At 44.7% G+C, this 26,174-nt stretch overlaps 1 protein-coding gene across 17 annotated transcripts in view; it reads left to right on the top strand.

The window, feature by feature from the left end:
• The window catches only part of DAB1 (DAB adaptor protein 1), a 772,627-nt gene that overhangs the window by 646,120 nt on the left and 100,333 nt on the right, over positions 1 to 26,174 (top strand). For all 17 annotated transcript variants that reach the window (XM_014578749.4, XM_075936060.2, XM_075936067.2 and 14 more), the window contains 2 exons: positions 12,580 to 12,719; positions 14,487 to 14,585. In XM_014578749.4, the coding sequence (XP_014434235.3) occupies positions 12,580 to 12,719; positions 14,487 to 14,585 (239 nt within the window). The remainder of the gene's footprint in view (positions 1 to 12,579; positions 12,720 to 14,486; positions 14,586 to 26,174) is intronic.

Raw genomic sequence — 26,174 nt, 5'->3', positions numbered from 1 at the left:
GGTTGGTGGAAAGATCCTGAAGCTTTGTGGGCCCACAAATAGGGTGTTCGTAGATCAGGAGGCAGGGGAAAGTTGAGCAGGAACCTTTGTAAGAGGTTCTGAAGGAGCCGGGAAAGGGGCTGATGCACCCTATCTCGATGTGCATCAAGATCTACCTCTTGCTGCAGAAGGCACACGTGTAGGGGGAGTTTGTGAGGCATTCCACGTCCATGCCAATACTCACAACTCCATGGAGGAAACACTAACTAATGTCCCCCAGGCCATGGAACCACAGCAGAATATATGCTGGCCCACTGGGGTTCCTTGCTCTCCTCTTGATGTCAGATTGGGACAGGAAGGTGAGCAAGTGGGTAGCCTGCAGCAGGAGCAGATATGCATGTTTTTTAGGCATAGCCAGGGGCGGCCCGTGACTATAGGCCGACTCAGCCGTCACCTAGGGCACCACATTCAATGGCACCCGATGATGACGTCACGGGGCACCTGGGGCACCCGATGATGATGTCACTCCATTGACGGCCATGCGGCTGGGGGTGCCGATCACATGTTCTGCCTGTGGCACCAGCTGCCGCACCCCGCCTCGGGCTGCTCCTGGACATAGCATAGAGGTGAACTGGCTGCATGTCATACAGCTAGCTCAGGTGACATGGAAGGCTTGCAGGGCAAGGACCTGATATGATGTCTAGAAGACCGAGGGTTAGGGCATGATCAGGAGCACCCTCCTGATGTAGCTGCGAGAGCAGTGGTTCTCAATCTTTTTGGCCTGTGGTCTACCTGGCTCAATGCAAATCTTTCCATGAACTACCAGTGGCTAATGGAAATTCACCGTTCATCATGTAATTGCCCCCGAGCCATTTTGCTAGTGGTACAGCTAAGGAGACTGGTTTAATTTAAATTATTAAACAGGTTAATCATTTTAACTTTCTCATGTTAGTTTATCAAACTTAATTTTAAATAAAGTAAAATATTAATTTATGTCCAACATAAAAGGTTTCAATGTTTTCTTTTTTTATGGCAGGGGTAGCCAGCCTTTTTTGGGTGGGGGCCACTGACCCACAGAAAAATCAATTGGGGAGGTAGGGGGGGCTGAGCTCAAACTGTGGACCACCTGGGAGGTGGCCGTGGACCACTAGAGGCCTGTTGACTGCACTTTGAGAACCACTGTGCTAGAGCAGTGGTCCCCAACGTTTTGGCGCTGCCGGACACCTGGGGGCGGGGCGTATGGGAGCGGGGCCGCTCACAGGCCACGTGACTGGGGGCGGGGCCAAGCATGCGCCACATGCCCAAGGTCGGCACCGGCATGTGCCACAGTCTCGGACATGGGCTGCCCAGGTTCCGCGCGGCGCCCCCAGGGCCAGGGCTGGGACTGGGGCCGGGGCCAGGGCTGGCGTGGCGCCACCGGGGGCGGGGCCAAGGCCAGCGCCAGGGCCAGCAAGGGCACGCGCGGCACACCCGGGGGCGGGGGTCAGGGTCGGCACCACCACGCGCGGCGAACCCGGGACAGGGGCTGGCCATGTGCCCGGGGCTGGCACCTGCCACATGCCCAGGGGCGGGGCCAGCCCAGATTGCTCCACAGGCGCATGTAAAGGGCCCGGCGGGTGCCATGGCGCCCGCGGGCACCGGGTTGGGGACCACAGTGCTAGAGGAAAGCAAGAAGAGCAAGAGGCAAAGCTTCTCTCACCTCCTGGAGCAAAGGGGTGTGCAGGGTGCAGGTGTGTTCTACCCCAGGGGTCCACCAGTACTCTTGGCTTATTTGTCTGTGGTGTGCCAAATAAAAGTCTCCTGAGATATTTGTGAACTGTAGAGCATGCAGTACTTCTAATAATGAACAGCAAATTCTATAGGGCACCTGTTTGAGTATATTGTAAGAGCAGAATTACCCTGATGATGTAGGAAATTAAACTATAGGCACATATAGTGCAAGGCATTGCTGCTTTATTGCTTAGCTTTGTGCAGGAGATATTGAGAAGATTTATCTGCTATCTTTCAAATATTAATATAATTGCATATTTTCACATCGCTGCAATAATAAAACAAAAACCAAACTCAATATGTTAAAAGAAAAAACATTTTTCTGTGTCTGCATGTCCTTGAATGACATTGCTATTACAGAAATACCACAATGGTATCTAGCAGTCTTGCTTTCAATCCACTGAGTGTGGATGCAGAATCTAAGAATTTAGAAATTCTTCTTCCAGAAATGCACAACTGTGGCAAACTACAGATTTTAATAACAGCTTAAGCAAATTTCCTGTTATTTGTTTTTTATGGGTTTTTAAAGCTCCATGTTCTCACACCACACATAAAGAAGACATTCACACATCCAAAAATTTTTTTAAAAATCTAGAAAGTAATTTGAAATTTAGTTTCTGAGATACTGCAGTTTCAACAAAAATTTTGTGCTGTTGATGGTTTTGAACTTTGCTTATTCTGGATCTAGTTCCCATGAAATCAGTGGGAAAACTTGCCTGTTTGCAGACTGCAGGGCTGATTTCTGTTAACATAAGAATTTTATATGAGCTGTTGTAACAATTGTGTATATAAATGTAACTGTTATGTATATAAAACAAAAAGAACAGAAAACATTTAGCACGTATGAATACTGAACTTTGAGCTCAAATGAATTTTAAATGCATGGTTATATCAAAAATTGTTGGGCCAAGTCTTTACAGGTTTAAACTGGAATAAACTCTCTTTAATATAATTACACTAGCTGAAGGCCTGTGCTGTGTATATGTAGGTGTGCGGTTGAACCTAGGGTTGCCAGGTGTCCGGTATTGATCCAGAGAGCCCGGTATTTGCGCCTTCCGTCCGGTAAAAAAATTCAAAAAATACCGGACATCTAAAATGTCTGGTATTTTCTGTTTTTCCCGAGGCCTGGCTCAGGCGCCCGACGGAAGGCCTCTTGGGACATGAGGCTCTGCTTGCGCCGGCTTAGGCAGGGGAGGGGGATGAGCAGCCCGGGAATTAAAGGGTCTGCGACTGCATTTTGGTGCTGGTAAAAAAGGGGGGGGGCAGCTGAAAAAGTGAGAGGAAAGTGCAATTTCCTGCATTCCCCACTCTGGCTGAGGGGTACAGGGGGCAGACAACCCTGCACCTGTCCCAGCCAGGTAACATACACCCCTGCCCCAGCTGGGCCTGCTGAAGCTGCAGCGGCCCTAGAGAGGTGCTTCTCACCTGGCCCCAAGCTCTGTGATATGAGAGGGCTGGGGTAGTCCTCTGTTCCTGGGTGAGCCTGCACACTGAACCCCTCATCCTCATCCTCATCCCCAACCCCAACCCCAGAGCAATATTTGAAATGAAGAATGTACACTTACATTTTATTTTCCAAAAAACAACCTGAAAAACACTGGGTAAATTTTCTAGTTAATATATAAGGCAGTGCTATGTCTTTCTTCTGAGAATTAGCTCCTAGACGCATGTTACTGACTTTGCTGATAACATCACTGTATATTTGACAGTCTTAAAATCAAGAAATTCACATTATGCCCTGAAGGGTGGATACACATTTTAATAAAGAATGTAGCTATTTCCAAGGTTATCAGTTTAGATTAGTGGTTGCTACTAAAACACTGCTTAGTGCAGTGTATTAGATTAATGAAAAAGCAACAATCAAACTGCTTGTCAATCTCTAATTTGCAAATGCAGTGCGTTAGCTGGAATCTAATAGTAAAAATATGTAAATTAATTCATTTATCTTTATACTTCCTGTTATAATCATTATTTTGGAGTTGCTGGTTTTCATATCCAAGTTTATGTTCAACTGCATTTATGGGCCATCGTTACCCATATGCAGAACATGGAGCTGCAAAGGGCACCCAAAAATTTGGGGCACCACTGGGTCTGAATGTCCACCTACTCATCTCTTCCTATCCCTGTTCTGTAACTCTGCTTCCTCCAAAGAGGATTTAGTTAACTTCAAAGTGAAAAAGCCTGCCAGACCTATTAGCAGAACATTGGACCTTTGAAAGTACCATGCAACTGGTAAGGAAGCCATTTAAAAGGCATTTGGCAACTCCAGGCATGTGCTATCAGTTTCTGAATTTACCATGTGAGTCTACACGACCTTAGTTTAAAATTTGCTTTAAAAATATTCCATGAGTATGTTGCTGAAGATTATAAAATCATGTTTCTAAAAAATCATCATCTCCCCTTCCTCTTCCCTGGATGTCCCCGGGTCCCATGCGGCACTGCCACTTTGAAACGTGGGGAGGAGTCTGACTCTAGGCTCCCGCAGCAGCATTTCAAAGAAGCACCACCGCCCGGGGTCTGGCCCCAGACTTGTTGTGCTGCTGACTCTTTGAATCATAGACTCATAGAACACTAGAACCAGAAGGGACCTCGAGAGGTCATCGAGTCCAGTCCCCTGCCCTCATGGTCATCGAGTGCAGTACCTTCCTCTTTCTGATAGAGGAAGCAAAGCGGAGGGACGGACTAGTCAACAAGTTTGACTAGTCGGTCCCCCCGCTTTGCTGCCTCTATCAGAAAGAGGAAGGTACTGGACTCGATTTGCTTATCGGATAGTCCAGTGGTGCACAACCTTTTTTCCACCACAACCCCCATGGGTGGGCCCAGCCGTTGGCATCCGCGCAGGGCGGGGCTCAGATTCAGGCAATTAGGGGCTGGGCCTGGCCCTTGGCCGCTGCGTGGCGCAGCACTTAGACCCAGGTAGCCAGGGACTGGGTCCAGCCATTGGTGGCCGTGCAGCGCAGCGACCCCTCAGGAAGATGTCTGCGACCCCCTTGGAGGTCGCGCACCACTGGGATAGTCGACTAGTCCTTCGCATCCCTGCTAGAAACCCTCTCTAAAAGGGAAAACCTGGACTCTTGGGGCCACGCCCCAAACTTAAGGCCTTGACTAACATAGTGGGCCAGAGTTCCTAGTCCCGGGGCACCAGTAACAGTGGCCTGCACCTCTCTTCTACCAGCTAATCCTGGGGCCTTACCACTAGGCTACCCTGCTGCCAGGGAGACCCAGCCACAGCTTCAATAACTTATTTTTCAGTTGGCATCTAAAATAGTTTATAGAGTGCATGAGTAGCATGGAATTGAGTATCTGGACCTTGGGTTTTGTTTTGGGGTGTGCCAGTTTTGTGAAATTTAGCAAGTTCCTTAACCTCTGTTCCTCCCCATTCCTCAGTAATAAAATGAGTGGTACCTTGAATAAAATGCACTAATACTATCTGTTTACTTTTATTGTTTATTTATGGACCTAGCTAAAATAGTCTTAACTCCTGTCCTTGATGACAAAGATGTCTCTGCTTTGGTTGCAGACTCAGAAAAACAGTTATGTTGAAAGGCTCTAGGGATTTATCAGTTGAGTGAAAAGGGTAAAGAGGTTTAGGTGTAATGTTCTAACTCAACAACAAAGGTCACACCATTGAAGGTCACACAGGAACAGCGGTTCCAGCTGGAACATGTAGTTTGGCTTAAAGGTGAACCACAGTATATATGAGGATAGACTTGATAATTACCAATTCATTTACATATTAAAGGGCCAATGTGAATTTAAAATGCATATGCAGAAAACAAAACATTTTTGCCTATTTTAACGCCGAAGCCTTTAGGAGTAGAATGGAAATGAATTTCTAAAATCAGATTTGTGAAACACTTATCGCTTTTTTGCCATTTTGTATTTTTCTGAGCCTGTGTTATAAAAATCCATCCAGTTTTAGAATTTTTGGATTCTTGGTTTTATTGTGTTGGGATACAGATGTTTGCTTGCAAAGAGCTGTTCACAATGGGAATTTAGAACACATGGTTGAAAACTGTCTTTTGGACTTAGGTGTTGTAAAAGTTTGTTCTTAAGTATTTACATTCTGAAGGCTTTTACAGCCTGTAAAACAAAATATATGTTAATCTGGCATTGAGCTCTGGATGCTCCCCTACATCTTCAGGATTGAAGCCTAAATTAGCAATCTACCCTCCAGCATATTCAGGCATCTGTAGCATCAGTTGTAGCAGAAGAATTACAGAATCCTGTGCTCAGATCTCAGCAGATGTGTCACATAGAAAGAAATGTTCACTTGTTAAAACTATATTTAATTTGAACAGTATAGTCTGATAATGTTTTGAGGCTTCAATTTGTTTTAAAAGTGCTATTGTTTGTGGGAACCTCCATCCTTTTAATGTGACTTCCATCTTTCTGGAAACCACAACGGGGAGTGATAAACCTCAGGATGAAGCTTCTCTATGAAGTTTCTTATACTGCAATGAGCAATAAGATTTGTAATAGTTCAGGACAGCAATACAGTAAATTTAAGATTCGCTGGTGTGGCGTCCTGACAGTTCTCCTGCTTCATCAGTGATGGTAAACGTTTGTGTGCGTTTTCGTGTGCTCCCTAAGTATATCATGCCAGCTCTGCACAGGTAGTAGCATGACTGTCTTCACGACAGCCCCCAAAGACCACAGACTCAGATAAGATATGAAGGCACCTAAGTCAAGTTTACTGTCGAAGTACATTAATAGTTGTCAGTAGCCAGATGGCCTCTGAGCCTCTACATATTTGTACCTGGAACAATGGACATGGCTCAGTTGATAGTATGGATTTCACTATCAGTCCCTACGCTGGCCTAAGAGGTAAGTGAGGTTCCCCATCATTTATAGACAGAAATGAACAATGTATGATACACACCATTCATATCATCTTACGCCTTAATGACACATTTGGTACCTCCCTGTGTACTTTCCTCCAAAGCATTCACTACGCATTGTTATGCTTATACTCTTGTGTTTCAGTCTATTTTATCATGTACTCAGCTGGGTGTTATCTTACTGTCCTGGTGGCATGTATTTACATACTTCATGAACTTCTATCCATGCTAGCAATTCTAGGGCTGAGAGGCACTGACTTGCAGGCAAACATTTGTTTTTGACATGGCCGGTGTATTATCCATAGTATAACACTATGCCTGCAGGCAAGGGCAGCGTGGGGAGCTGTCCTGGCTGCCCCTGCCCCTAGGGGCCACAGGGATATGTGGATGTGTCCAGGAGCTGCCTAAGGTAAGCACTGCCAGGATCCCAAACTCCCTCTCTCACCCCATCTCCCTGCCCCAACCCTGAGCCCCCTCTTACACCCAAACTCCCTCAAAACTCCATTTCTAAAACAAAGAAGACCTTCCTCAAGAATTTTCATTAAAAAATTCCCTTTTAATGGAGGCACATTGAATGTGAGTCCAGACTGTCTGCTGCGTACATGCCCATCATACAAATGAGACATCCGTTTGCCTTAAATTTCAAGTCCCATCTATGCTATACAAAATGAACCACATTGGGGAACTCGGTTACTTTAGTATTGGTGAAACAAGGTTATCTCTTGCAATCTAGCTGCCTTCATCAGGAATTGCGAACACAGTTAAAATAGAGACCCGTCATGTCCACGCTGCAGGAAAGTAACGTATTTGTAACTTTGCTGGGAGACCACAGGGCGTCCCCACTATAAGTAGCTCTGGTATACATCTCTTCTGCACTAACGTTGTCGACGGTTGTAGGAACTGATGCATTATAAGTCCTCCCCTCTCTTAAGTTGCACAAAAAAACCCAGCAACCCAATTTGTGCAAATGGAAGTCAACTGCGGGGAAAAAAATCCCCGCTTTAAGTTGTTTTGCTATAAGTCTAGATTTTTTGGAGAGTATCTTGGACTTATAATGAGGATAGCCTATACCAGGTCTTCAAGTACTATGTTAATGGGCACCGTGTAAGAACTTGGAGAAGCAAATACCATGTCAGGGTTAATTTTGTAATTTAGACAAGATCTAAATTTTGTATTGTACTTCCAAAGCCTAAATTTTTTTTATTCATGAATTTGTAGTTTTTGCACATTTTCCATTTCCAGCATATTGTACAATTCCTACATCACTCTCAGCTTGCTGTCCATCCCCCATCCTATAGCCAAAAAGCACTTCATTCTGTTTAATCCATTTCTTAATCAATGCTGAATGTCCCTTCATGAAAAGAGTGTTACATGTGAACATACAGAGCCATAAAATGAATGTTAATGAGACAGTCAGTGTTGTGAGTTAAAGAAAAAAATGATCATATGTTTGACTATAAATTTGCAAATATCTGAATTGGGTACAAGTTAATGATCATGATGTAGTTACAGAAAGTGATGCAGATCACTTATGAGCTTAGAGTGATGGCAATATTAATATTAATTAACAGCTGCTTTTTACTATAATGAGTATATAAGATTGGAAACCATTGGTGAGAATGTTTTGTGGATTGGATTTTATTTACTGCAACATAAAATTGAGTAGACATGTTGTTTACACACGTGAAAGATATACAGCGAAGCCCACTAATCTGGCTGTGCATTGTAGTGTATCTGGATGTTTTTTCAGGGCTTAGCATAGCAAATGTTCTTTCATTGCTTTAGCTGTCGATACTAACATCTGCCTCAGCATTTCCCTAAGCCATAATTTTAACATTACTTACAGTGTCTGACTCATCATCTATCTGCCATTAGTCTTTTATAAAATATAATTTAAGAGCATAAAGATTCAATCCCCATTTAATCCCTTTTGGGAATGCAGAGGGGAAACCTAATTGAGAGAGGGAGACAGATGACAGGGATCGCTTGTCATAGCCCTTATTTTTTAGTGGGCTATAATTCAGCCATAAAATATTTGCCATGGGCTAATATTTGCCATGAAATTTTGCAGGTCACTTGTGCATAATGTGAACTGTAGTGCTGCTGAGTATTGTGGGTGGGAAGAGGATCCCAAATGAGTCCTTCGTTTGTAAATGTTCTTTCTCATGCATGTTTGTTAAGTATTTTTCCCAATGAAAAGGTTATAAGGATTTAAATCATGTAGATTTAGAGAATCATAGATTGAGGGAAGAAGTCTATCAGGTTAGTAGGTGTGTAAATGTAGTTGAATTGCTAGTTATTAATTGCTTTTAAAGAAGTCTCTAAATTCTACATATTAGAAGCATGCATATGGAAGCAGCTATTAGTTTTTGTTGCTACTGTAGGAGTCACTTTTTAAAGTGGTCATATGCAAGTTGTGAAATAGAAAGTAGAGCTGGAAGAGATAGAGAGACCACATTTTTCAATCTAGGGCTCCTAATATTAGGTTGTTAGTTACTTAAATTGTAAGTCGTTTGAGGGCAGGGACCATCTTTTTATCCTGTGTTAGTACAGCACTTAGCACCATGGTCATGACGAGGCCTTCCACGTTTTAGACAATAGAAATAATAATACTGTAAATACACTGGTGAGCACTTAAACAAGTGACCTAATTTTCTGAGGTTCTAAGCACGTACTTCTGCCACTGAAGTGCTCAGCATTTCTAATTTGTGAATATTTCTTTTGATCTTTCCTTCTCAGGAAAGCTGGTCAGAAAATGGGAATATTTAAAACTTTTATTAATTGTAACTTTTCCTGAAAAAAAACCCCAAACAAACAAACAAAAAACCTTAAAAAGTTTCATCTGAAAACCAGAAGTTTTCAGGATCTGGGTTTTGGATTTCTCAATGAAAACTTGAACTCTTTTTCTGATCCGTTTTTTCCTCGTAGGTCTTTTAGATATTTCAGATGTCACTTGTGAAGACATACTGGATTTGACTTAGCCCTTGCTTTCTTTTCTAGTAGCAGGTTCAGTTACCCCATGCTACAGATTTTGCCTGAATCAAAATTCTACATCCAAACACTTCTGAACTTTGTGGAAATTTGGATTCAGATTTGAATCTGAAGATTATCACTTGGTCCTGTCACTATTTTAGTATAGGTTTTCATTTTTCTTTCCCTCTTCTCTTCCACCCCATAGTCCTATCCCTTCTGAGTTACATTATTTGTGCCCCTTTCATTTTGTACCTTGTAACAATGCCTCTACATGTGGTTCATCTAATTCAATTGCTCAGTCTCTCCTGCTTCTGTAAAAGGAAAGCAGCATGTGAATCCGTAACCCTCCTAATCTCACAGAAGAATGGTAGCATCACACTTCTTTTTTTTTGCATTAGTAACTATTTTGTGTTCCATTAGTTTTTAGTAATCCTCGCTTCTTTTATTGGAAGTGGTCAGTGTCTAGACTTTCAACTCTTCCTTCTTTTCAACATTCTTCAGGGAAGTATCAGAGGAGTAGCTGTGTTAGTCTATATCTGCAAAAACAACAAGGACTCCTGTGGCACCTTAAGGCATGTCTACATAGGAAATTATTTTGAAATAACTGAACTCGAAATAATAACTCTTGAAATAACCAAGGAAAGTAGAAGTTATTATTTCAAAATAACTAGCTCCTTATTTTGAAATAATAGACGTGGTAGTGTGGATGCTCCGCTTGTTATTTCGAAATAACTCCCTAGTGTAGACCAGGGTTTAGAGAGTAACAGATTTAATAAGGCATAAACTTCCATGGATGAAACACACTTCATGGCATCAATTGAAGTGGAGGATACAGTCCACATATCTATGCAAGCGACACCATCACAGGACTTCACCACATGACCCACACCATCAGGGACTCATCTGTGTGCAGATCTACTAACGCAATATATGCTATCAAGTGCCAGCAGTACCCCTCTGCCATGTATATTGGCCAAACCAGACAGTCTCTATGTCAAAGGATTAACGGAAACAAATCAGACATCAGTACTGGTAACACACATAAACCTGTAGGGGAACACTTTAACCTCCCTGGACATTCACGAATGGATTTGAAAGTAGCCATCCTTCCACAAAAAATTTTCAAAGGTTCAGAAAAGGGCAACAAAAATGATGAGGGGTTTGGAACGGGTCCCATATCAAGAGAGATTAAAAAGACTTGGACTTTTCAGTTTAGAAAAGAGGAGACTAAGGGGGGATATGATAGAGGTCTATAAAATCATGACTGGTGTGGAAAAAGTGAATAAGGAAACATTATTTACTTATTCCCACAATAAAAGAATTAGGGGTCACCAAATGAAATTAATAGGCAGCAGGTTTAAAACACACAAAAGGAAGTTTTTCTTCACTTAGCGCACAGTCAGCCTGTGGAACTCCTTGCCAGAGGATGCGGTGAAGGCTAGAACTTTAACAGGATTCAAAAAAGAGCTAGATAGATTCATGGAGGTTAGGTCCATCAATGGCAATTAGCCAGGATGGGTTGGAATGGTGTCCCTAGCCTCTGTTTCTCTGGAGGTGGGTGACAGGGGAGGGATCATGTAAGGATTACCTGTTGTGATCCCTGGGGCATCTGGTATTGGCCAATGTTGGCGGACAGGATACTGGGCTAGCTGGACCTTTCTTCTGATCCAGTATGGCCATTTTTATGTTCTTATGTTCATAATGAAAGGAGATAGCTGAACTGAAATTCATCTGAAAATTCACTACTATCAAGTTAGCATTGAATAAGGCTCTCAACTGGTTAACACACTACAGAGGCAGTTTTCCCTCTCTGGATATTCACATCTCCTCACCAAATGGTGTGAATGACCCAATTCTACCCACACTTCTTGAACACAAGCAACTTCTTCCTTATATGTACCCCTGCTTCTGTAACTTCTATTGCAGTTCATCTGATGAAGAAGGTTTTACCCACGTAAGTTTATGCCCTAATAAATCTGTTAATCTCTAAACTACCATAGACTCCTCATTGTTTCTTCAGGAACTTACTTTTTCATAAGTCACTAGATTTGTTGGACTCCTGCTATTAAAGTCTCTAATTTGCAGTCACTCACAAACTCACATCTGTTTTACCAATCCTAATCAAGAACTTCTAAAGACAGTCTGCAAAACAGGTCTGCAACCGGCTCTCAAAAAGAATGATGCCCAAAGCATCTGTTTTCCTTAACTGCTCAAGGTGCAGAATCTACTCTTGCTTATGTAAATGCTCAGGAATAACCCACCTGGAAGCGCCTCTGTTTGCTGTCTTTCTAGGAACGTTCTCCTTCTCAGGGTTTGTTGTAGACTCTCAGCTTTACACTCTCTCTTGTTTCTGTTTGTCCTCTCAGCATCTATCTCACTCAAAGCAAATTCCTTTTTAATAAGAATTGCTCTCTTTCCTTCTCCTGGCCTCTCAGGATGACTCTCTGAATTCCTAGTGGCATTTATGTGGTTGCTATGTACAAAGAAACAAAAAAGGATAGCATAGTAGTTGCCATGACTTTTGAGCAGCAAAGTTGTATAGACAAATGTATTTTTTTAATTGTGTGAAATGGGAATGATAACATACAAATCTTGACATTATAAATAGTACTGATATAGTTGAGCAAGTTGGAGTATAGAGAAGCAGTGTCATGTCTCTACTACAGGTGGACTCAAGACGCAAAATTCTGATTAGGATTACGATTTCCAACACCCTGCACTGATCAGAAGTACTCAAGTGCATGGGGGTTTAATTCAGGCTCATTTCTTATTTCTGTAAACCTATGTGGCTTGCAAATTTCATGCAGGAGATTTCATATGCATGCAATACCATTCCGTGCACATCTGAGGAAATCAGATTTAATTTCACTTGGAAATTTCTCCTAATTTTATGCAAATACTCATGTGCAGGTACCGAGGCATGAACATAAATTTAACCTTAAACTTACCTGTGAGTGTTTGTTTGTTTTTTCTATTCGGTCATGTCAATTTCAAATGTTCACTTATGTCTTTTCAGGTCAGGATCGCAGTGAAGCCACTTTAATAAAGAGATTTAAAGGGGATGGTGTCCGGTACAAAGCAAAACTGATTGGGATAGATGAGGTTTCTGCAGCACGAGGAGACAAGTTATGCCAAGATTCCATGATGAAACTCAAGGTGCAGTGTATCTTTCAATGTTTAAGTGTTACAGAATCAAGTACGGAGAATTCCCAATTGAACGCTTAGTCATTCTGCTTTCCTGGCATTCAGTCAAATTCCCCGTCTCTTAGATAGCTTTACACATAGGGGTCATACAATAGAATTTGGCTAGTTCTGTTAGAGGTTCTGACACTGATAAACTGGGGCATCACCAATGAGTTGTTTCACGTTTTGATGTTAGGAATCCATGCTCTAGAAAGATGGCTTTTATCTGGACCTTTAATCTAACTTACCCCTTTCCTCCCTCTAAAATATGGGGCTTGGGTTTGAGGTGTTGGCCCATCTCTAGTTTTTATAAGCAGAAAAGCATGATACATAATGTCCATAATGTTCTAGGCCCTTTCTGAAGCTAAAAGATAGTGTTTACTCTAAGGAGTTCTATGATCTCTGGGTGGCTATATGATCTCTGGGTGGATAACAGACAAGCAGAGGAAAAGGGTCAGGAGGTGACATAAAGCAATATGAATGAGGAGTGAAGAGCGACACAAATCTTGTGGTTCAACAATTTTGTAACTGTTTCCTGATAAATAGATTGAAAAAGAGTTATGAATATATTGTAATGGGAGGGAATCTGTTTTAAAGGAGGGCCCTTAATTTTTTTACAACAGCATTTGCCACAAGCCTCTCATCTGATTCATCTGCATACAGGCCGTTTTCCATTTATTGCTTGGTTCCATCAGCCAATAAGCTGGATTGGAGACCTATGGCTGTAGGACTCTGGAATAGCCTTTTTTTTAATCTTTCTCCCATAAAAATGCCATTGCGCTATCTCCAGAATGCTTGATTTCTGCTAGTGTACTGGACAGACTTTCCTAATTAATGTGAAATGATTAGATCCATCCAGAGCAGGTGGTTTCACAAATTCATATACTTGTTTTTTGACCTAGAGTGTCTAGCTTTTACCTTCATAGAGGTTTACTGAGGATTAATTAGTTAATATTTGTAAAGCATTTTGAAGATACAAAGTGTTAGGCTAAGTATTTTTATTTATTCTCAGATGTAATTTGTGTCACTGAATCCTAGGTTGGTAACATTGGTAACTAATAGAAGTAGGACTCTGAAGATAGAAAGAGAAATTGCTATGTGAGTGCCAGGTTATGTTTCAGCTGTAATGCCACAGAGAATGCACATATAGCAGGTCCACCTACCAGACAGAAGAGTTCAATAATAGACTAAGTCCACTGGACAAAAGGTACCACATTTTTCAATCAAGGATTATTGTTAACTGGGAAAGAAGATCTTTCTTTTAAAATGAAAGGTCAGTTGGCTCATTCTGTTTCCATGAACGAGAGAACTTTTTCCCTCTTGCCTTATTAAGCAAGAAAAAATAAAATTGCTGAGTGAAAAAGTCTTCTAGAATTCACAGATTATCTTCAGCTCAAATAAGAACAAATTCCGAGGAGGACAGGGTAGTTGGTTAGTATTTCTGTGTGAATCATGCATCAACATGTGAGGAACATGAAGAAAATTAGTATTGGGAAAATGGTAGACGATGACAGTAGGAGGAGGCTATATCTGGATTGATCTTTTAGTTGCAATTGCATATAACAAGGAAGACCTTTAGCTTGATTTTGAGAGGTGTTGATGCACCCTGGAAACTAGAGAGAAGCAGCAGGTGCTCAGCTCCTCTAAAGCGATGCCCTAGTTTTTGTTGTGTTGGGGGCACCTACCAAAAATTAAAACAAAACATAGTGAAATCAACCCCACCATTCTTTGTCTCAACAGGGAATTGTCGCTGCAGCTCGTTCGAAAGGAGAACATAAACAGAAAATATTTTTAACTGTTTCCTTTGGAGGAATCAAAATCTTTGATGAAAAGACAGGAGTAAGTAAAACAATCACACGGTGGAGCAAACTTGAATCTCATGATGGATGTATCCGTGAAAGCTTTTCCTAGCTGGGTAGTAATATCAGATTAACATAGGAGCATAAAGCTTCTGACAAACTTGATAAAGCTTTATCATATATCCAACCAAGCCATTAGTTGACTCAGGAATTACACTAGAATTTGTTTTAGAGTCTGATCCTGAGTACCTCAGTGACCTAATCAAATGAGTTATGTTACTCATGTGCCTAAATATTCTGTGGGTTGGGCTAATAAGGTATGGTGAATGGAGGTGTCAAATAACTGCTCTGCATGCAGATTGTGTTAGTTTAGTCTGAAGAAGGAGGATGAATATACTTGTATTTTGGCAGTATTGAAGTAGTACATTCTAAAGAGCTCCTGAGATAAATTGTTTGCACTTCACATTTAAACCGCTTTAAAATTGTTAAAATATAATGGAAGAAAATACCACCAATTTCCTCGGAAGGAAAATGCAGCTGCGTGTTGTAGTGCTAGCAAAAAGAATGGTGCGTGTTTCTCCTTATTGTTTGATACTATTTGATGCTATCAATACTTATAGTGCCTAGTTTCACAAAGCAGAAGTAAAGGTTCTTACAACAAAGAAATGTGAATATAAAGAACTGTTTATAAAGACAATTGGCCACAAAAAGAAAAGATTGACCATTGTCAGAGAATTATCTCTGTGTAGAAGTTATCAAAGCAAACAGAATGCTAAAAAATAAAAACGTGAGTAGCTAGAGAAATACTGTGTACATAATAAATGATACGCTTGGAGTTGGATCTTACAGTAATCGCAAAGGGATACTGAGCTGGGGCAGAGGTGCCCCGCACTCCGGTCCCGCTGGTGGCCGCGCTTATGTCGGCTCTTGGGGCGGAGACGGGTGCCGCAGAGCCATACACACCTCAGCCTGGGGGCTGAGCGGCCCCGACAGCGGCATACCGGCGGTGCGCCTGATGCTCCCAGGCAGCTATCGCGGTGGGGCACCCGGGCGTGCCGGGGATTCCGTCTGACGTCGTGACAGTGGTGACGTCACCATGCGGCCACGCCGTCCGGCCGGAAGCAGGCCCACACAGGGAGGGGCAGAATCCCCTGGGCCGGGAGACGGTGTGGGGATTTAAACCCCAGGAGCTGCCAGAGATGGGGGGAGCTCGGAGAGAGTCCCCCCCGCAGCAGAGAGCAGCAACGGATGGGACCCAAGACGAGGAGGTAAGCCCGCCGGCTCGGACGCAGTAGTGACGGCGGGGAGAGGAAGTAGCTCAGGGCGGGCAAAGGGAGCCTGCGGAGTGGCGAGTTACGGCGGACGCCCTGCCTGCCGGACCGGACGACACAGACGTTTGAGTCCTTAGGGCCCTGGGCTGGGGTCCATGAGAGGGGGCAGGCCCGGACCCCCCTTTCACCGCCTCAGGAGGCTAGGCGACTCTCGACTGAGGAGAGGTCTTACAGGCCGGTAGTGGCACAAACTGGGACGCCGGAGGGCGATTGAAAAGGTGACGGGAGCACAGGACTGAGGGAGAGATAGCTGTGCCAACGGGGCACCCCATAAACCCGTTTACAGATAGACTCTATGTCTTCCATTTAGCTAGAGGAGCTGGATGAGGCCTGGGCCAGGACGAGGAAGGAATTCTCTTGCCTAACAAGGCTGTCAAGGGTACAGTTACAGTGTGGCTGGGAACATTCTTCCCTCAAGGTAACCCACTACAGGTGCATCTACACTGCACCATAGTTCGAAATAAGATATGCAATTTGAACTACGCAAATTGTGTATCTTATTTCAAAATAGTTTATTTTGTATTTTGGTGCTGTCTACACAGAGCCAGATTTTGAAATAACTCACTATTCCAAAACATCCCTTACTCTTCATGGAATGAGGTTTACAGGGATGTCGGAATAGCGAGCCCGAAATAACGGGCTTGCTATTAAGACACAGGATAGCTATTTCGGGATACTCCAGTATTCCAAAATAGCATTACAGTGTAGACACGCTGTATATATTGGACAAACTGGACGGTCTCTGCGGGAAAGAATCAATGGACAACAAATCAGATATACATAAAGGGAATATACAGAAGCCTGTTGGTGAGCATTTCAGCTAGCCTAACCACAGTCTGACTGACCTGCAAGTAGATGTCTTGTCACAAACCCGCTCTACAAGCCAAATACACAGAAAAGCCCTGGAATCTCAGTTCATCCACAAATTCAATTCACATGCTAATAGACTCAATCATGGTATGGGCTGGTTGGGACTCTACCTACTTAATAACCACTGAAGGTGCTAACAGCTCCCTGAGTGGTATCCTTCCTGTAGGAATCTATCTATTGACTTTGAATTTTATCTGCTTAGGTACCCATTCTCCAGATAATTAATGATGCTCTCACCCCCCTCCTTTTTTCTTTCTCTCCCTCCTCTCCTTCCCCTCTCCTATTTATTTTGAGTTTTCATATCCCCAACTCATAACTCCGGTCATCTGAAGAGGTGGGCTGTGCCCACGAAAGCTCATGATACCATTTACATGTTTCGTTAGTCTATAAAGTGCTACCAGACCATTTGCTGTTTTTTTCTTAAAATAGCAGTGTAGCAGCTTGGGTTAGTTGACTCACTATGTACCTAGGAAGTCTGGGTAGGTTTTTACTTAGATGGCTAGTCCATGCTGCTGCCCCAGCTGCTCTACCACAGGCGTCCGTGAGAAAAGCCTGGTCTGCTGGGGGGGGGGGGCACACTAGCTGCGCCCCCCCCCCCCTCAGCAGACCATGGAGACGCGGGAGGCGGGACCGAGACGCGCCGCGGTCCCGCCGCCCGGGTCCTCCGCGGCTTTGCTCCGCGTCTCCCTGGTCTGCTGGGGGATCTCCCCCAGCAGACCAGGGAGATGCGGAGCAACTTTTCTCGCCCCAGAGGACGTGGGCAGCGGGACCGCGGCACGTCTGGGCGGTCCCACTGCCCGTGTCCTCCGGGGCGAGAAAAACTCCGTTCGTAAGTACGGATCCGACATAAGTCAGATCCGCGTAACTTGGGGACTGCCTGTACTGAATCAGCCTTTACATTGCTCTCCAGAATTTGGTTTCATCTTTTGGCAAAGAAGTCGTAGTGATTCTAGTGCTATGAGGAGTCTCCATGACAAGGGTGGGATATGCCAAAACATCTGTTTTATTCCTAAAAACAGCTTTCAGATCCATAAATTAAGAAGGGGAAAAATCATGATCACTGTCTCATTGAGGATGTCCCACTGCAAGGACAAGGGTTCTAAAAGAACTTAAATGTGAAATTGCTGAGCTATTATCTGTGGTTTGTAACCTATCCTTTAAATCGGCTTCCGTACCTAATGACTGGAAGGTAGCCAACGTGACACCAATATTTAAAAAGGGCTCTAGAGGCGATCCTGGCAATTACAGACCGGTAAGTCTAACTTCAGTACCGGGCAAATTAGTCGAAACAATAGTAAAGAATAAAATTGTGAAGCATGTTAGAAGAACATAATTTGTTGGACAAAAGTCAACATGGTTTCTGTAAAGGGAAATCCTGTCTTATTAATCTGTTAGAGTTCTTTGAAGGGGTTAACAAACATGCAGACAAGGGGGATCCAGTAGATATAGTATACTTGGATTTTCAGAAAGCCTTTGACAAGGTCCCTCACCAAAGGCTCTTGTGTAAATTACATGGCCATGGGATAAGAGGGAAGGTCCTTTCTTGGATTGAGAACTGGTTAAAAGACAGGAAACAAAGGGTAGGAATAAATGGTAAATTTTCAGATTGGAGAGGGGTAACTAGTGGTGTACCCCAAGGGTCAGTCCTGGGGCCAATCCTTTTCAACTTATTCATAAATGATCTGGAGAAAGGGGTAAGCAGTGAGGTAGTAAAGTTTGCAGATGATACCAAACTGTTTAGGATAGTCAAGACAGAAGCGTGGCTGGAATCTTCCACTGCTTCAGTCTGAGAAGCAGGAGTGGGATGTAGGATAAAGTGGGGGAGGTTGTGCTTCCCCAGATAGCCTGGCGTGGCTGCACTTGCACTCCTTCTGAAAGGCCCCCTCCTGCTTGCCCCTTGCCCTAGGCAGGTTGGCTGCTACTAGTGATGCATGCTGGGACTAGGGATAGCGTGGCTGTAGCCAGGAATTGTGATGGCTGAAGCCACCCAGTAGTAAGAGGGAAGGAGGGCCGGCCAGTGCTGCCTGCCCTGTGCTTGGGGAGGGCACTGGGGGGTGCGGGGAGGCGGGCATGCACCACTTACCTGCTGCTTGGGGACAGAGCTGGAGCACTGCAAGGGGGGACTCTGTACTTCAGTGTGGGTGACAAAGAGGGCAGGTGATCTGGGGGCTAGCATCCCCCAGCTGGCAGGTCTCCCACTGCCCATTCTGAAATGTCTCTGAAGAGCATGACTGCTACTTTTCTAAAGCTCCTCTCTTGGCCACAGGTAGATGGGCCACAGACCCAAAGAGCCCTCTCCCCCATCCAAATTTCAAATCCTTGCCTCAAAACACAGGGTCTGCCATTGTTTTTTGGTTTTTTTTTTTAAATGTACAACACACTGCATTTTCTCGTGACTTTGTTCTCAGAAACGGCGAGGCCCTGTGGGCTGTGGTTTTCTCCAGATAATCAGCCCGAGGCAGACCTCCAGCACGGCAAGTTTCAACCCAAATGGTTAAAGTTTGGTCAAGATATAAGCAACTGGAAACAGAGTCTCATAGTGTTAAGTGTTGGGCAGCCTACATCGTAGGCCAGTGGTCACCAACCAGTAGTTTGGGATCTTTTGGTAGATCTTGGAGCCTCTGACAGGCGATCCTGACTGGTTGGGCTAAGAGGCTATCAAGTGCCAGCACTTCAGCTGCAACACTGCTGCACATCTCCTGCACTTTGCCTTAGAGCTGTCCCCCTTACTGGTCAGGGGAAGGAGAGGAGGGGGCCCTGATATCAGGGTGCCCCCTCTCCCATCCTGTAGCCTAACAGGACAGGGGCGGATGAGAGTGCTGTGGGGCCCCAGGCAGCACAATTTCGCAACCCCCCCCCCTTTGACATGGCACATGTGCGGGGCTTCTGCTAGCGTGGGGCCCGGGGCAGCCGCCCCGCCCACCCTGCCCCAAATCCGCCGCTGCAACAGGGCCTAGGATGGAGGGAGTTTACTGGCTACTTTTGAGAGTAGTGCAGGGCCAGGGTAGGGGTGAGCCTTCCTGAGCCCCACTGCACCATCTGTGGCATGCAGTGTCCAGCTGGAGCCTGCATCCTGAATGCATGCCCAATAAACCCCTCCTGCACCACAAACCTAGCCCCGACCCCCCCCCCGACCCAAACTGCCTTTCAGAGTCTGTACCCTGAACCCACTCCTACACCCCAACCCCCTGCCCCAGGCGCAGCTCAGAGAAACTCCAAATCCCTTAACCCACAACCAGAGTCTGCAGCCCAACCCTCTGCCCCTGCTTGATGAAAGGGAGGAAGAATGGGGGAGTGAGGGAGGATGGAGTGAGCAGGGGTGGGGCCTGGGAGAAGGGGCACAAAGGATGCGGGGCAAAGGTATTCGGGTGGATACTTAAATTCAAAACGGTGATCTCATGCTTAAAAAGTGGGAGATCACTGTCGTAGGCCATGCTTCCAACCCCACCTAGAACATCTGTCCCCATGGACTGGTTCAGTCTGGTGACTTGTCTCCAGGGTGCTTTCAGCAGCCCAGGTGCCTAGGATTTAAGAACGACATCGTGTTTTTCTCATGGGGCGCCAGGAATAGTGCCAGAGGACAGAGAAATGGCGGACACACACAAAGATTTTGGCACTCGTGATCGTAGAGCTGTAGAGTCCGGCCCGCCAACGGGGGTGAGGGGGCAGGCAAAGTGGGCCATTGCCCCAGGGCCCAGCACTTCAAAGGGATCATAGAATCATAGAACTGGAAGAGACCTCAGAAGGTCATCAAGTCCAGCCCCCTGCTCTAGGCAGGACCAATTCCAACTAAATCTGGGGCTCCAGTTGCTGCGGTAGCTGTGTTGGCTGCCAGAACCGTGGGCCACTTTGGCTTGTCACCGGAGCACCGCTCTGTGAAGCTCTGGCGGTGGCAGGGGTCCAGCACTGCGGTCTGGGTGGTGTGGAGGGCTGGCTGCTCCAGACACACCCCTTCTATCTGAGGCCCTGCACCTTCTGGTGGTGCAGAGTCCCTGCCTCCTCTTCCCTTCCCCCCCACACACACTTTGCCCCAGGATATAGTAATTGATGTTTAGTGGTCAGAGAGCTCCATTCAGCTCTGAGTTGTGCTGGGTTCTGTTGCCATAACACAGGGTGGTAGTCTCCTGATTAGTGAAAAATCTGCTCAGAGGGGGAACTGAGTTGAAGCAAGACACCCCTACCTTTTAATGGGGGATCCTGTGAGATTAAGCTGCCACAGCTGGGGAAACCACAGTTGCTTGGCTGTAGCTGATCTGCACAACCATGTGGATAGGAAGGAAGAGCCAACACAGAGAGTGATTGCATACAGATTGCACAGACATCTGTTGCCCAAAGCAGTTTCCCCTGCAATCCATGGGACAGAACTGTCTGTTCATTCATAGGGAGGGAAACAGTTTGGGCAAAGTTTTCCTTTTCCTAGGCTGTGTCCTCCAGGCATTCCCTGGGAGAGGATACTTTGGGCCTCGCTAATTACACTTGCTATGTTGGGCTCCAATCCCCCTTAGTTTGAAAAGGTTATTTACTTCTCCAAAATGCCAACCCTTGACTCTTGTCGTTAACTAGTGGTCCTGTAGCACCTTTGTTAGTCTCTAAGGTGCTATAGGACAACTCGTTGTTTTTTAACCTTTTTTTTTTTTAGTTACAGACTAATACAGTTACCCCTCTGAGGTCATTAACTTGTGTCGCTCTTGCATGAGCTGTTGTGGTTGATCAGATCTAATACAAAAAAAGAGAAAACACTCAGGGGAAAAAAATGTATGTTTTCTGTTATGGGTCTTATTGGCTAATATTGGATTTTAATTTATTACAATAAAAGATCCATTTGAAGCTCCAAACTACCATTTTTTTTCAAATTGGTGCTGTCAGTGCTCACACCATACACATGAATTAAAAGAAACTGCTCCATAATTCCTTATAGATGAAAGGCTGAATTTGAGTTACTATTGGAAAAATTGCATATGATTGCATTATAACTGATATCAGTATGGTCCAAACCTAATGTGCATTAAAGAATATTTATTTAATAACATTACTATTCCAACAATTTAGATTTCTTTCCTCCAAATAATCTTACTCTGGGAATGAGGTGAGAGGGATAGGATGTTATTTGGGAAGGATTTCTCTCACCAAGGAAAAAATCAGAGAATTTGTGGGGAGTATGTGCTATACATTGGGATGATATAGGGTATTTACTAGGGATGTTAAATTTTGAATAATTGACTAATCAAATAGTCGATGCATTTTGCATTGACTATTCGATTAGTCTGTAGGGCGTCTTCACCTTTGAAGTGCAGCAGCAGCCCTAGGGATGTTGCTACACTTGAAAGGCAAAAGCACCACATGGAGCGCGGGATCTGCTGGAGACTCCCCTGCTGACCCCTGGCTCTGTGCAGCACTGCTGCTTTGAAATGCCACAGGGAGCCCGGCCTCAGGTTCCACACATCATTTCAAAGCAGCAGCACTGCACGAAGCCTGGGGTCAGCGGGGGAGTCCCCAGCTGATCCCGGGCTCCAAGTGGTGCTGCCACTTTGAAACACTGCATGCATCCTGGGGACACCCCAGCTGGCCCTGGGCTGCACACGGTGTTTCAAAGTGGCAGTGCCGTGTGGAGCCCGGGATCTGGCCCCAAGCTCCACTCTGTGCTGCCACTTTGAAGTGCCCCCTGTCTTTCTTCCCCCTCTCTCCCCAGCTGTCTCTTTCTGGGGGGTGGGAAGCAACTAGTCAACTAGCCTGTTGACTATCTAATAAGCATGTGCTTATCAGATAGTTGACTTGTCGTTCACATCCCTAGTATTTACAGTATAGCAGAATAAATTCTATAAATGATGCTAATAACGTATCTGTTATACCTCATTCCCAAACTCCTATTTATGTCCGCTCAGACCAACCTAAACAGATTCTCTCCTACCTGAGAGGCTCATACTTATGTTTCTCAGTGGTTAGCGTCCTCCTCCCTGTAAGGCTGTTCTGTGTGCTGGAATACTCACAGCATGTCATCTCCTTTAAGAGCCTGCAAGCAAGTATGGCACTAGTCTACGCTAATGTAAGTCCAGCGTTCATAGTACTCAAGTCAACTGACCCATGTTAGGGATTGAGGGTTTGAGCATCTACATGTATATAAGTTTACAATGAGTCTTTTTCTAATTCATGCTGAAAACAAGGGCTCTGGCATCCACACTGCAATGCACAAGCCTGAGTCAAAGTAACCAGATGCCAGAGTCCCTAGCATGTCCTGCCCCCCTAAAATGTGGCCACTATTGTCTTAGGACCACAGTGTTCTATTGGAAAACTGCCCTGCTAGGTATGGGGAGTCACCGGGCCCTGCATGCCCATCAGCAGCCAGATGTGACTCTCTGCCAGCAGGTAGAACAGAAAGTGTATTAGATACAGGATAGAACAGACTTGTTAGCACAGGAACCAGAAGCAGCCAGCACCATCTGTTTTGGGAGAGATGGGGGCCCAGAGCCAGGGCCCTGGACTCCTTCCCTGTATTCTGAGCTAGTGGAGACAAACTCACACGCTCAGCAACGGATCCCAGCCCTGCAGGCAGCCCTGCCTCCACCGTTGTCCAGCTTCCCCGGCAAAAGGAGTCACCTGGTTGCATCCTCCACCTAGGCTCAGGTTACAAGAGAGCCTGGGCCATTGTGTACGTGCTGACCTGAGGCAGCCTTCCCTCAGTGAGAGTCACACCGAAAATTCCCATCCCCACGTGGGCAGTGGTTCAGTGCCCAGGGAAACTGAGGCACACACACAGAGTTGCTACAGACAGTTGGAATCCCATGCAATATTACAAAGCAAACCGAGCAAGCACAGTCCCCGCTTCATCACACCTGCCTATTACAAGGAAGCAACTCATTTTTGCGGGAGGCTTGATAGGTTCACTTCCCAATGTAAAGCCAGGAGATGCTCTGATAGTGTGTTTGTGGTTCAGTGATCAGAAAAGAATGGGGCAACGCTGATCTGAGCTGCGATTTGCAAAGGGAAGGGAGGATGGCTTCCATTTCCAGCCAAGTGAGTTGCAAATCATGGGGATCGACAGGACTAAGGAAGTTATCCTGTGGAATTGTGGGATACTTCCAGCTGGACCCAAGATAAGTGGAGCTGCAAGTACACTGCAAAGCAGTAGGGCTCAGATGCCAGGTCCCAGTTTAACTCAAGCTCGGGCCCTCCAGCCCTGCAGGTTATGGGACTCCTGGTTTAGGGCAGTGTAGACAGCAGCGGAATTAGGCTTTAGCCTGGACTCAAAAGTGGGATTACGTTGTAGTGTAGACATAACGCTCACTGGGACATGATCCCTGTGCATCTGAAACAGAGAATCATGTAATAAAACGAGTGAAAAAATCAGTAACTGAATACTTTGTTGGACAGATTCTGTCTGGCCTCTATGCCAGTATTCAGTGAGGAAGAGTAATCAGGGTAACATTGCTCCCAGACAGATGGTGCCCCCACCACAGTTCTAACGTCTTCATTCTGCACTACAACCCAGGGCTCGATTTCAGACAGACTTCAGTGGTAACAAGTAAACTGCTCCTCTCTGGTGAACGCCTTACACCTCTGTCTCCGGGAGGTAATTTTTAATACTTTGACTCTGTTTTTCTAAAAATTTACCCCTTTCCTTTGTGTTGAGCCATCTTCCCATGCTCTGACCCTAGCTTGTTATTTAGACAAAGGAGTGGCTTTCGCATTGTCATTTTTTGTTATGTTAAAGCTGTTTTGACATTGTCCAGTCCCAAAGTGCTATGATAGTGGGCGAGGAATGCTCCTTAAAAAGTGTTGTTTGTTATTATTTTAAAAGACTGCAATGTGGTAACTACTGTATTTACAGAGAAGGAATCATAGTGCATGGAATTTGTTACTTAATGCTAAAATATCTCTTCCAACACGCTTTTTATTACAAAATATTGCTTATTTTTCAAATAGGCTTTCATCACTAGTGTTGGAGATTGATTTAAAGCCACTTTTCACAATGAATAAAAGATTTAGACCAGATACTTAGCTGGTGTAAATTGATAGAGCTACCACTATGTACTCCACATGTTGATCTGACCCTCTTTATCTATACCAGGAGCGGTGAACCTAAGGCCCAGCGGCCAGATGGGGCCCTGGGTTGCCTGGATCTAGTCCTTGAGGTTTAGGGCCTCTCCCAGCATTGGAGAACCCATGCTGGCACTCCAGTCTATCTCCCACTCCTCTTTCTCCCTCTCCCCCACCACCTCCCTGCAGTCCTTGGCACCCCAACTGATTTTTCTGTGCATCAGCAGCCCCCAACCCACAAAACGTCCCTCCCCCCGATGTATAGCAATCTACATTTTTATACCTTAATTTTTATAAGACTACTTGAAAAATCATTCCCTGTTATCATTTCAGCAACAATTATCTTTATTTACACAGTTTGTTTTATTTGGCATGTCATGGTTTATCCAGCTGGTTTAATTGACATGTCCTTGACTTCTGCTATTTGTATATCACCAAACATGCAAAGAAGAGAAATAATGTAGGAACATGCAGTCAAAATTATTACTAAAGCACAGACCTGTTGTTCACTCCTACTCTGTATGTCCTATGGCTGCATGCTGTTGGAATTCTGCAGCTGTTGCATTTCGAGCCATAGTACTGTTGTAGAATTCCAAAAGGAGTAATTTTATTCAGACATCATAACTGTCCACTATACACCACCCATCCACCACAGAGGATTAAAATAAAGACTTTCAAAACCCTGCCACTTCAGCTAAAGGAATGTCTCCATTTGTTGGCTTTACAAGGAGAGCTTTTATCTTCTTACGAGGCAGGGACATCCAACTTTGGAAGCCCCTGGGCCACAGTGTTACTCACAGCACATACTGAGGGCCGCAACATAAGTGTGGTTGCATATGTATGCAAATATATGCAAATAGCTTCTTTCACACTGACGGGCATGAACACAAGATTAAGGCAAGACTACTGTACACAACACGCAGGCTCCATTTAGGTCAGTTCTGCTGATATTAAGGAAATTCAATATTTACCCGACTTCCACACACATAACAGCACTTTTAATGAGCAATGACAGTCCAGAAATTAAACTACTAAAACACATATCAACAGAAGACCATTATATTGACTACTCTTTTGTTTTGGCTCCCACTTGTGGGCTGCGTGTTAAGCCCCACGTAAACCCAAACCACACCGCAAACTGCAAACAAACAGGCTGCAGGCCGCATGCACCCTGTGGGCTGCGTGTTGAGTAGCCCTGTTATAAGGGAAATCACTGAATGGCATTTAGTGCAAGTACAAACAAGCATCTTACATTGTGCCCTTTTAAAATTCTCCTTGCTCTGCAGGGTAAAAAACAACTGCACACAAAAAGAACACTCCTTTTAGCAAGCCAGAAGAAATTTTAAAGGGCTAGCACCATTTGGTCCATGTTTATGATTATGATAGTCTGAACT

This window comes from Pelodiscus sinensis, chromosome 9 (assembly GCF_052426305.1).
Source record: "Pelodiscus sinensis isolate ZL-2025 chromosome 9, ASM5242630v1, whole genome shotgun sequence".
Lineage (NCBI taxonomy): Eukaryota > Metazoa > Chordata > Testudines > Trionychidae > Pelodiscus > Pelodiscus sinensis.
The sequence above is the reverse complement of the archived record's forward strand: the minus strand, read 5'-3'. Positions and strand labels throughout refer to the sequence as shown.